The 13,344-nt window shown below is 43.9% G+C and overlaps 2 protein-coding genes across 2 annotated transcripts in view; one reads left to right on the forward strand and one right to left on the reverse strand.

Moving 5' to 3' along the window:
- Positions 1-13,344, reverse strand: part of NF1 (neurofibromin 1) — a 203,379-nt gene that overhangs the window by 54,866 nt on the left and 135,169 nt on the right. The gene's annotated exons all lie outside the window — the stretch shown is intronic.
- On the forward strand, positions 1,770-12,708 carry EVI2B (ecotropic viral integration site 2B). Its single transcript, XM_038758892.1, has 2 exons — positions 1,770-1,850; positions 10,501-12,708. Exon 2 carries the CDS (start codon positions 10,534-10,536, stop codon positions 12,196-12,198), a length of 1,665 nt encoding a protein of 554 aa, XP_038614820.1. The 5' UTR covers positions 1,770-1,850; positions 10,501-10,533; the 3' UTR covers positions 12,199-12,708.

Raw genomic sequence — 13,344 nt, forward strand, 5'->3', positions numbered from 1 at the left:
AGACCTATTACATTCAAACCTAGAATCACAGGGTTAACTAAGAATTCATCTTTGATCTATCTCTTTGTTAAATATAAACTGCAAGCAGACTACTTGCTGCTTCTGTCCTCATTTGTAACGGACTGAAAACCAAGACTGGTGGCATGTTAAATTGAGACATAAGGAAAATGAGGAAAGTAAATCCAGACTAGAACCTACCCTCACTTCAGCAAACGCTTTAGAGAAGGCCAAGAGACACCCAGGACATATTTCTAATTTTACCAATTGTTCCTCACATTGTCAGTAACTTTTCTTCCGGTAGCTGTGCAGCAGACACTGCAAGAGTCTAGGCTGCACCGTAAAAAAAGTCCAGGAAAGGAACTGGCTCCTAAACAAGGCTGAAAAATATATTACTTATTTTTGGTAGATCATAGGGCTTCCAAAATTTGGATACAAAATTCACCAGGAATTAGGACCATCTTCTCTTGGAGTGCGATTTAACCCTGGTTTAAAGGGGGAAAACGAAACACAACAATCAACTGCTAAAAATCTGATGAGTTTCCTTATCAAGCTGTTTCTTTCGCTCAAATATCAAATCCTATTCCTTTCAAAACATGTAGGCTCAACCTGATGAGATCATTAGTGAGAGCAAATCCAGCCAAGTGACTATTTCTGTGCAATTATGCCATAGGCCAAAATTTTTCTGCCAAATTCAAGCCTCCTCTGGCAAGGACATTCAAATGCATCTATCAATCACAATCCATTTTATAATCAAACATCCATCAGTTGATTGACTGCCTGAACTCTCAGATGTAGTTTTTAACTTCCTGATTTAATTGACAGGTAAGCCTTGGCAGGCTGGCTTCATCCTGGATCCTAAACAGGGTAAGTATACCCTTCAAAGGACCAAGGACTGTGATTCACTTTCACTTTCCTCACATCCCTCTTACCGATCAACATTTTAACTGGCAGGCAAAAAGGTGGAACTGCTGAAATGGGAAATGCAACCTAGATGCAAAACTGTTTATTCATTCATTCATTCAATCGTATTTATTGAGCGCTTACTGTGTGCGGACCACTGTGCTAAGCGCTTGGGAAGTGCAAGTTGGCAACACAGAGACGGTCCCTACCCAACAACGGGCTCAAACAGCATGGCCTACTGGAAAGAGCCAGGGCCCGAGTCGGAGGACCTGGGTTCTAATCCTGGTTCTACTGCTTGTATGCTGTGTGACCTGGGGGAGGTCACTTCACTTTTCTGTGCCTCAATTATCTCATGGGCAAAATGGGGAGTCAATGCTTGTTCTCCCTCCTGTTAGATTGTGGGACCTGATTATCTTATCTACCCCAGCACTTGACACATAGTATGCATTTAACAAATACCCCAATTACGATTATTACCTGAAACAACACATCACAGTGGAGTCACTCCAAAAGAGGAGTCAAAATGGGCAGGCACGCTCCAAGTGGCACTGTCCACATTCATTAAAAAACTACACAGAAATGACCACCATCTATGATTTTCCTCCCTCACCCAGTACTGTGAACCGAAAGCAGGTATTTAAGATACCTTAGGCTTGCAAGGGAAATGTATTAGACAAAAAATCTGAATACCGGGATTGCTCAAAAATGTTAACCCACTCAACGAACACAAAATTTGGTTTAAAACGGTGAAATTCTTAGTCATCTCACTGCTCATGGCACTTCCTGGTGCAACTGTTGATAAACTTCCTCTTTTTTTCTGAAACCATTTTTGTCACTAGGGCAAACCATTTTTAATCTGAGTTCAACCACTATTTTTGCTTTGTCTTAAACCACCCAAATGTCCCCTTAGGACAAGAACAGAGCCTCTTGCAAGAGAAGTTCCTGAAAAGGTAAGATACAGTTTTCAAGTAGCAAGTTTCGTCTAGTCGGCTTTGTTGTAAACAGGATGCCTGCTTAGTCTGAATCTTTGGTCTTTCATTGTTGTCTCATAGTTTAAAAAATGAAGTTGATCAACATGGGTGGTTTGTATGACGATGTGGGCTTCATGTTGGGACTCAGTTTACTGGCTCCCAAACATATGCAGAGAGTTCTGTTATTGGAAAAAAAAAAGACTCCATGCTTTAAGGACTCTAAGTTATGTCTTTCTGGGTTTTCACTGAGGCATTTTATTCAACAAATCAGGACAGTCTGTTTACTACAAGTGGATTCGGTATGTAAAATTCTTCACTAACAATGGCCCCTGCCCTTTGTTGTGTTATGGTCTAAAAAATAAACCGAAGCAGGTAGGAGAATAAGCTGAACTACAGTATCAAATCTTGCTTTGTTTTCAGCATAGGCTACCTGGTAGCCGAGAAGCTACAGAATCGACATTACCATACCTGTACTCTGTTTTTAATATTAAAGTACCAAAGTCTTCTCCAAGGAAACATTCAGGTTCAGCTTCATTTAAAACAATCAAAAGGAGGACGATAAACTGCCCAAATAGTCAATGTTTTCTTTTTGTCAATTGTTCATTTTAAAATATTCAAAATGACTGTTTTTAGCAATTTTACTCTTCACCTCATACACAACTAGAAGAATAAGTACATATTTGATTTTATGTGCATTATGTGTTTAGGCTACCTACATATTTAAATAACGTCTGTCGCTCTAGTACAAAAACAATTTAATTTGCCAAACTCGTTCCCCATAGAGAACAAAGCTGAACTGGCCTAATATATTGCAGAACGGTTCTCCCCATGCCCTGCTGTAACATTTTTTTCTGTGCCTTGATTTTCCCCATTCTGTAAAGGGAGAACAATAAAACTGGCCTACTTCACAGGGAACAGAGTGAATTAAAGTCAGTTGGAATCAAAAGCATTAAAGAAATTCAAGTGGCTTGACTACGCCAAAGGCACTCTGAGCTCTGGTATAACAACTGAACATCCTAAAAACAACGAATTTGAAAATGATTCTTACTGTAAAAAGCTTCAACCTATTCTCAACAAGCTGTCTTTATAATCCCATTATGGATTCAGAATATCAGACTTGCAATATGAGAGCTTTCTCTGCCTAAGAAAACTCAACAGCTACTCCTATTTTCTTCCTTCACAGAGATGCCTAAGGCAAATTTTACATATAATCTTGATTTTATGACCCGTTTTTGATCTCCTTTGATTTCATAGTACAAATAAGAAGCAAGGCCTAGCCCCTTTCCTAATTACCGTTCTTTCCCATTTCATTCATTCATTCATTCAATCGCATTTATTGAGCGCTTACTGTGTGCAAAGCACTGTACTAAGCGCTCAATGAGTGCCCAAAGGCTTCTGGATTCTTTTCCTCTTATTTCCTCTACTATTTCCAAACTGACCTTCCCTGAAGGATATTCTGAAGCTGTTGGAATGTAAAGGATTTCTTGGAAGACACCCAAGGTAATTCAGGTCTCCCAGAATTTTCCAGGTAATTCACTAGATCCAGCAATTTGAAGTGACTTATTCAGCATGCTGTGGGCTTTTAATTGCGTTTAGAGCATCACAGGGCTGGAAGGGACTCCAAAGAACCATTTCTTTCTTCTCCCTGCTGTTGGGTCCAAAACCACCACCGGAAGGCACTCATTTAAATTCTTTTTATTGCCAGAGCTGATTCAGAAATGCTATTTAGGTAAAGCACATCCCATTGCCACACAGCCATTAGGACCAGGAATGTTTTTTTTCCTTCAAGATGGTATTTGTTAAGCACTTACTACGTGCCAGTATTAAGCCCTGGGGAAGTACAAGAGGATAATAATAATAATAATAATGATGATGGCATTTGTTAAGCGCTTACTATGTGCAAAGCACTGTCCTAAGCGCTGGCGGGGGATACAAGGTGATCAGGACGTGGGGCTCACAGTCTTAATCCCCATTTTACAGATGAGCTCACTGGGGCACAGAGAAGTTAAGTGACTTGCCCAAGGTCACACAGCAGACAAGTGGCAGAGCCAGAATTAGAATCCTGGTCGTTCTGACTCCAAGGCCTGTGCTCTATCCAAAAGGCAACCCTGCTTCTCATTACTGTTCTTCATAATATTTAACCTGCCTAAAAAATCTCTCGTAATTTGGGCCATTTTTCTGGGTTTTCAGCAGAAACAGAATACTTGCTTGCTACTACCCACCTCTATCGGCTTTGGTAACTACCCTGGTGGGCTCAGCAACACTGGTAGATTTTAAGCATAATTTTTGTTTTGAGTCCTCCATTTTTCCATCATTTCCTCCAAATGGCGGTGACTTTTCTGAAAGCATGCAGGTCTCACTCTTGGAAATGCTGGCACCTCTCTCATGTCCCTTATGAGGCTGTCACTGATCTTTCCAGTTTACCCTATCATAACAGACTCTAGTACTTATGGTAAATGTTGGATTCTCTCACAACTATTAAAGCTGTGAGAGATGGCGGGCCGGAGGGAGCCCGCGGGGCTGCGGGCCGCGCTGCGGGGCCTGACCGCGGTCAGCCGGAGCCTGGAGGCTTGTGTCCAGGTGCTGGAGGAGTCTCAAAAAACACTAGAAAAATCCATTCAGAGACAGAACTTCTTAAACTATAGTGTAGGTCCCGTCCAGAAAGGATTTATGCCGAAAGTAAAATATCCAGAGTGTTCCTGGGAATGCAGCAGTTTAACTCATCAGATTTTCTACCAGTTGCTGTAACCAGCCATATCGTGTATGTTGTCATTTCATTATGTAATTCTTCATTAAAGCTCTGCACAAACTTAAAAAAAAAATCTTCCTCCCTTCAGGGCCCTACTGAGAGCTCACCTCCTCCAGGAGGCCTTCCCAGACTGAGCCCCCTCCTTCCTCTCCCCCCATCCTCCTCTCCATCCCCTGTCTTAATTCCTTCCCTTCCCCACAGCACCTGTATATATGTATATATGTTTGTACATATTTATTACTCTATTCATTTATTTATTCTGCTTGTACATATCTATTCTATTTATTTCATTTTGTTAATATGTCTGTCTCCCCCTTCTAGACTGTGAGCCCACTGTTGGGTAGGCACTGTCTCTATATGCTCCCAACTTGTACTTCCCAAGCGCTTAGTACAGTGCTCCGCACACAGTAAGCGCTCAATAAATACGATTGATTGATTGATTGATTAAAGCCACGGAGTGAAAAGCCTCTCAGGCTCTGTCACACAAGTGACAAACTAGTCCAGCCCCTACCAGGTGATGGGAAGTCCATATATCCAGAACCGTTTAAAGGCGTGGAAACTCCAGTTCCCAGAGGTCTGAATTTGGAGAAGCAGTCATAAGCAGGGCTCTAAATTATCTTTATCACTCTGTCGCGGGGATCCTGGGGAGACAGATGAGCTCAGAGATTCCCAGCAGCTGAGACAGACTTATCACCAAACTGAGAAGGGAATGAGAAGCTAGCAGACCCTCACAATCCAAAATCCCCGGAGTACCCAGTGTACACCTTCAACAACAAATAAACTTGGTCCCTTCCTGTTACAATCTAATGAGAGAAGGCGCTAATGATATTGATTATAATTCAATGAGAATCAATCATACTCACTGAGTGCTTACTGTGTGGAGAACATTGTACTACGCGCTTGGAAGAGTACGATATAACAATATAACAGAATTGGTAGATACATTCCCTGCCCATAGCAATCTTACAGCCTAGAGGGGGACGTGTAGGATGAGAAATTACAATAATGACAGGACTTTATTCAACAGGAAAGAAAGAGTGATAGCATTGTTATGCCTCTGGTGTGGCTCCCATACTGTTCTCAAAATCTCAGCAATTTCAAATTGATTTCCAGGTTGGGCGGGGACCTCCATTTTTGAAAATCGGTTACTCCTAATCTTACCCCAAGTCCAATGACTGTTGTAAATTGTTATATAATAAGATATAGAATTTTAGCTACACATCTATACCTTTTTCTAGCTACTCCGAATATAATCCAGCAAATGTAACGGCACAAAAACTTCAGAATTCTCCTGATTCCACATCAACACAAAGAACCAAATTTCCAAGTCCAGTGTTTCAAATGATTGGGAACAGGGATCGTCCCACTGACAATTTAGTATTTCCTTACTGGCACAACAGAAAGCATGGGATAGTGGAAAGAGCACGGACCTAAGAGTCAGTGGACTTGGGTTTGAATTTCGGCTCTGCCACTTGCTTACTGGGTGACTTTGGGCAAGTAAGTTTTTTCTTTTATTTTTTTAATGGCATTTGTTATGCGGTTACTATGTCAGGCATAAGCTCAGGGGTAGATACAAGCTAATCAGGTGGGATACAGTCCACGTCCCACATGGGGCTCCCAGTCTTAATCTCCATTTTACAGATGAGGTAACAATAATAATAATAAGGCTAGTATTTGTTAAGAGCATACTATGTGCCAAGCACTGTTCTAAGCGCTGGGGTAGATACAAGGTCATCAGGTTGTCCCACGTGGGGTTCACAGTCTTAATCCCCACTTCACAGATGAGGTAACTGAAGCACAGAGAAGTAGAGTGACTTGCCCAAGGTCACACGGCAGACAAGCGGCGGAGCTGGAATTAGAACCCATTTCCTTCTACTTCCCAGGCCCACGGTCTATCCAGTAGGTTATTTCACTTCTCTGAGCCCATTTCCCAATCTGTAAAATGGGGATTAAATACCTGCTCTCCCTCCCCTTGAAACTGTGAGTCCCACGTGGGGAAGGGACCGCGTCTGACCCGATTATCTTGTATTTGGTCTAGCACTCAATACAGAGCTTGGCATATAGTAAGCCCTTAAATACCACACATTTTGCCATTACTACAACTTGGAATAATTTCTGGAGGACCAAATGCAAGCAAAGAGGCGCAGCAAATTGAAAGTCAAGCTCGTGGTGGGAGGCCAGGGAGTTTTAGCACCGGCTGCAGGGACTTACACCATCACCTCAGGACTGGACTGGCTTCATATCAGTGACCAGATTCAATCCGACAATCTCATCCCTGGGCTCTTCTGGGGCTGTTGACTCGAGCTCTTCTAATGCTAGATTAAAATCGTTCCTCGCAGAACTAAGTTTCTACTGAGCCTCCCTCATGATGATGTCAAAAGAGGAACCTTAGCATAGTTCCTGAAACGGAGAGTGTGGTGGTAAAGATGCCAGTACATGGAGAAGCAACAGGGCTATAATGGGTATGTATATATTAAGAGCGTATGTCTATTTCCCTAAATGGTTCATTTTGAATAAGAACCTTGCCAGTCAGACAACTGTATTTATTGAGCACTTACTGATGCAGAGCCCTGTACTAAGTGCCGGGGAGAGAATTCCGGGCCTCCAAGTGGGCATCGTTAGGTCTTCTCGTTGGGATTCTGACCTACTCCCCATTATCCATGCGGCTTGGAATTTATGGAAAGGAGAAACTTTTTTTTTTCCTTATGGTTTCATTGTAGGATTTTCAAATGCACTCCTGAAAAGTGGCTTCGGAGAGCTGACATATAGCCAGCGGGAGGGGGAGGAAAGGGTAAAGGGCAAACTGAGAAAAGTGGAGATAGTGGAATTTTGGGTCAGTTAGATTTAACCTGTAAAAGTAGAGTGGAAAAAAAAGAATCAAGAACCTGAAGTTAGCATTCTCTGTGGCTATACAGGAAACTAAATAAAATAATAATGAAAAAACCCCCCACCAAAACTTCACAGGCTTGAATCAGATCAATAATTCCATTTTGGCATTCATTCATTCATTCATTCATTCAATTGTATTTATTGAGCGCTTACTGTGTGCAGAGCACTGTACAAAGCGCTTGGGAAGTACAAGTTGGCAACATATAGAGACGGTCCCTACCCGACAGTGGGCTCACGGTCTAGAAGGGGGAGACGGACAACAAAACAAAACATATTAACAAAATAAAATAAATAGAATAGTAAATTTGTACATTATTACTATTACTATAGCCCATCACCAACCCCTGGGGCTGAGAAAAAAAATGGCATTATGTCCTTTCCTAATAATGTCCTTTCACAGTAATATTCATTCATTCAATCGTATTTATTGAGAGCTTACTGTGTGCAGAGTACTGTACTAAGCGCTTGGGAAGTACAAGTTGGCAAAGAACTTGGACAAAGAACAAGAAAACATTGTGGTGACTCTCCCCGCAAGCAAAGCCACAACAGAAAAAAAAAAACCCATTGGGCTCCACATGTGGCCATTGCTTTGGATTAACTTTTAATTTATGTGAACTTGTTAAAAAAAAAAGCAATTTTTTTCTAAAGTGTAGAAGGAATGGTTGGGTGTTCTATGAATGTTGTTGACTGGCAACTAATGCTATTATCTCTAGAAATGGGGAGAAGGGAAAACTTACTCCCCAAAACACCTTTCCAGAAGGAGCAGAACAGATTCTGGAGGTGCCAACAGGAAAATGACTAAAAAGCACAAGGGGATAAAGAGCCGTAAAAGACTTGGAAAAACAACACTGCCAAAATCCACCCCTTCCTCTCCATCCAATCTGCTACCACAAGAATGCAAGCACTTATCCTATCACTATCCTATCCTAGAGAAGCAGCGTGGCTCAGTGGAAAGAGCCCGGGCTTTGGAGTGAGAGGTCATGGGTTCAAATCCCGGCTCTGCCAGTTGTCAGCTGTGGGACTTTGGGCAAGTCACTTCACCTCTTTGTGCCTCAGTCACCTCATCCGTAAAATGGGGATGAAGACTGTGAGCCCCCCGTGGGACAACCTGATCACCTTGTAACCTCCCCAGCACTTAGAACAGTGCTTTGCATAGTAAGCGCTTAATAAATGCCATCATTATTATTAGTATTATCCCTCCTTGATTATTGTATCAGCCTCCTTACTGACCCCCCGCCTCTTCATTCAATCATATTTATTGAGCGCTTACTGTGTGCAGAGCACTGTACTAAGCGCTTGGGAAGTCCAAGTTGGCAACATATAGAGACAGCCCCTACCCAACAACGGGCTCACAGTCTAGAAGACTTTGAAGTGGGGGACAGCAATTTTTTCCACTCCAGTCCATACTCCATTCTGCTGCCTGAATCACTTTCCTTCAGAAATGTTCAGAACACGTTTCCCCACTCAAGAAGCTCCAGTGGTTGCCCATTCACCCTCGCATCAAACAAAAGCTCCCCACCACTGGCTTTAAAGTATTTAATCACCTTGCCCGCTCCTACCTCACTGCACTGCTCTCCTACTACAATGCAGTCCATATACTTCATTCCTCTGGTGCTAACCCTCTCACTGTACCCTGCTCACGTCTATCTGGCCGCTGACATATTGCCCAAATCCTAAACTCTGGCCTTGAATGCCCTCTTTCCTCATATCAGACAGATGAGCCCACTGTCGGATAGGGACTGTCTCTATATGTTGCCAATTTGTACTTCCCAAGCGCTTAGTACAGTGCTCTGCACACAGCAAGCGCTCAATAAATACGATTGATGATGATGATAATTGCTCTCCCCCACTTCAAAGCCTTCTTGAAAGCACATCTCCTCCTGGAAGCCTTCCCTGAATGAGCCCTCCTCTCCTCTCACTCCCTTCTGCGCCGCTCGTACTTACTCCCTTACCCATAGCATATATGTACCTACCCGTTATTTATTTACTTATTTATTTATTTACATTAATGCCTGTCTCCTCCTCTAGACTGGGAGCTCGATGTGGGCAGGGACTGTGCCTGATTCACTCATTCATTCAATCGTGTTTATTGAGCGCTTACTGTGTGCAGAGCACTCTACTAAGCGCTTGGGAAGTCCAAGTTGGCAACATATAGAGACGGTCCCTACCCAACAGCGGGCTCACAGTCTAAAAGGGGGAGACAGACAACAAAACATATTAACAAAATAAAATAAATAGAATAAATATGTACAAATAAAATAGAGTAATAAATACATACAAACATATATACATCAATCAATCAATCGTATTTATTGAGCACTTACTGTGTGCAGAGCACTGTCCTAAGCGCTTGGAAGTACAAGTTGGCAAGTCGGCAACATACATATGTTCTGATGTTCTGCTGTACTCTCCCAAATGCTTTGTACAGTGTTTTGCACACACTAAGTGCTCAAAATGAATGAGTGAATGTTAGTAAACTTCCTCCTGAATATTTGGGTAACTGCAACCTCCTTGTAGGCAAGAAACATGTCCGCCAACTCTGTTATACAGTACTCAAGCACTTAGTACAGTACTCTGCACACAGAAAGCACTCAATAAATACACTGATTGATTGGCTACATTGGCCCATGGTGAATCAAAGGTACACAATTAGGAGAAACATCACACCGTGCTTTTATTATTTAAGCTAAGCCAATAATTACCCCAAATATGTAACAAATGCCATTATTAATATTCTAATCCCGCCTCCCGTCAGCTGGGTGACTTTGGGCCAGTCACTTCTCTGGGCCTCATCTGGAAAATGTGTGGGACACCCTCATTACCTTGTACTACCCCAGCGCTTAGAGCAGTGCTTGGCACATAGTAAGCGCTTAACAAATGCCGTTATTAATGTAACTCCTAGTGCTCATTAAGTGCTTTGCTCGTTGCAAAAGGTTAATAAAGCCTAACTACTGACTGATGACCTTTAACCAGATTTTTTTTCCTTTGCAGTATCCACTTCAACACCGCTTGCAGCCTAGCGAAATGGCCATCAAATATTTTATCGTCATTTTTTTGTGTGGCAATGTGGGGCACGGCTTTCGAGCAGCAGCAGCGTCAACTCAGCCTCCTCTCTTTGTTTCGACGGTAACGGGGACCTCAGATGACATGGAAAATACCACCGAAAAGTCACCCGGCCAGTCACCCCAACCAGCCAGAGTCCCTTCCACCCAGCCAACCCAACCTGCCGAAGTCCCTTCCAACAAGCCAACCCAACTGGCTGGGGTCCCTTCCGACAAGCCAACCCAACTGGCCGGGATCTCTTTCGACAGGCCAACCCAACTGGCCGGGAATTCTTTCGACAAGCCAACCCAACTGGCCGGGATCTCTTTCCACAAGCCAACCCAACTGGCCGGGATCTCTTCCGACAAGCCAACCCAACTGGCCGGGGTCTCTTTCGACAAGCCAACCCAACTGGCCGGGGTCTCTTCCGACAAGCCAACCCAACTGGCCGGGGTCTCTTCAGACAAGCCAACCCAACTGGCCGGGGTCTCTTCCAACAAGGTAACCCAACCGGCCGAAGTCTCTTCCAACTGGTCAACCCAACCAACGTGGGTCCCTTCCAGCCAGCCGACCCAACCGAGGAGGGTCCCTTCTATCCAGCCAACGCAACCGGACAAGGCCGCTTCCAGCCAGCCGACCCATCCGGCCGAGGCCGCTTCCAGCCAGCCGACCCATCCGGCCGAGGCCCCTTCCAGCCAGCCGACCCATCCGGCCGAGGCCTCTTCCAGCCGGGCAACCCAACCCGCCCCTTCCCGCCAGCCAACGCATCGCCCTGCTATTTCGATTTCCTCGACATTGCCAGACGGGTTCCCCCAGTTTCTTTCGGAAGCTAACAGTAAAGCGGGTTCTCAAACTGAGTCCCAGTACTCTAATACAAATTCAGCAGCTGCGCTGTTAATTGGGATCATTTTGACTGCTATGATGCTACTTATAATAGCAATTGTTCTATGGAAATGCTCGAGAAAACCTCTTCGAAACGACCAGACCTGGGCTGGTCGCTCTCCATTTGCAGATGGTGACACCCCTGACATCTATATGGACAATATTAGGGAAAATGAGGAAGTCACAAAACGCACCTCCATTATTTCACTCTTACCTTGGAAGCTGAGCAAAAACACTCTACTAGCAGATGACTTGGATATTAAGTTGTTTGAATCGAGGGAAAACGTGGAATCATCAAATTACCCGACCGAAGAGGAAATGCAGGACCCGACAGACCCTGCGTCAAAGGACAGCGCTGACGACTTGGCACTTGGCATTCCAGCTTGTCCGCTGAATGATCCAGATCTCCCACCACCCCCTCCATCTCTTGTTGATCTGGAAACACTGAACAGCCAGGAATGCGAGCCACCCAATTCACTCCTTCAGCCCGGCACCTCTGATCTGCCACGGCCCCTGGAGGATCCCAACCGGGTCCAGAGGGCCGACTCTGACGCCCAAGAGTCACTTCCTCCACCTCCTGTTGACCCCCTCGGTTTGCCACCTGCCCCGGAAAGTTTCAACGCCCAGCAAGACCACGCCACTGAGGAGGTCAAGTCACTTTCCCCTGAGCTTGAGACTCAATCTCACCACTTCCCTAGTCCTCCGGATCTGGACCGCCACGACCTAGACGAAACACTGCCACCACCCCCCGATGAACTGCTGTAAACTATCCCTGCTTGCCGTTCGGTTGATCTTACCAACTGGCTGGTTTGAGTCGGGAAAGTACTACGACATGAAACCCCAGCTTTCGGTTTGGAAAGTCTGTAATGACCCGCTTACCACCCATTTACAAAGTCCGTGTAGAAACGATAATGCCAAGGAAACAGAAGAAATGACTAACAGTGTGAGTCTGGTGAGAGACAGGGATTGTGTCCAACCTTATCATCTTGTATCTATCCCAATGCTTCGGACAGCGCTTGGCACAGAGTAAGCACTGAACGAGTGCCACCATTCTTAGGAATAACAGTATCTTCTGTTGATGATGCTGCCCCAAAAAGAGATTACGGACTGATGCTAGTTGATTTCCAAGACACACAAAAACCTCTGTTGGCAAATTATCCTCAGAATTCGGATACCTCTGGGAAATAAATGTCAAGAAACGGGCATCACATGAATGGACAGAGACCTTGTCACAAACAAAATGTTTTCATGTATTTCCTAACTGAGAACCCTGAAAGAAAGCATTTTATTCATTTACTATTCTAAGTGATTAAAAATTTAAAACATCAGTGGCTGCAGAGACTTTGATTAAAATGAAACCTGAAGTTTGACTCCGGGATTCTTAGCAATCACTCACTTAAAAGAGTGACCAAAAAAGCACTTTTATAAGCACTATAATTTAATCAATCTTATTTAAATATGTAGTCAGTGACCATAACAACCTAATTTCCTGTTGGGAAAAAAAAGCATTTTTTAAAAAACCACATCTTCACACTTTTCTACCTTCAACCCAAAGTTTTTAATGACGCTAGACTATATCAGAAGGAGCATGGCATGGTGGATAGAGCATGGGCCTGGGAATCAGAAGGTCACGGGTTCTAATCCTGATTCCGCCACTTGTCTGCTTTGTGACTCTGCTTTTCTGTGCCTCAGTTACCCCATCTGTAAAATGGGGATTGAGACTGTAAGCCCCACGTGGGACAACCTGATCACCTTGTATCTACTCCAGCGCTTGGAACAGTGCTTGGCACATAGTAAGCACTTAACAAATACCATCATTATTATTATTATTGTTATTCTTGCCCCAGCGCTTCCCACCTCCAAAGCCCTTCTAAAATCTCACCCCCTCTGGGAAGACTTATCAGATTCCTA

Source organism: Tachyglossus aculeatus, chromosome 17 (assembly GCF_015852505.1).
Source record: "Tachyglossus aculeatus isolate mTacAcu1 chromosome 17, mTacAcu1.pri, whole genome shotgun sequence".
Lineage (NCBI taxonomy): Eukaryota > Metazoa > Chordata > Mammalia > Monotremata > Tachyglossidae > Tachyglossus > Tachyglossus aculeatus.

Coding starts and splice junctions, on each gene's coding strand:
- EVI2B (XM_038758892.1), top strand. CDS start 10,534: ATGGCCATCAAATATTTTATCGTCATTTTTTTGTGTGGCAATGTGGGG.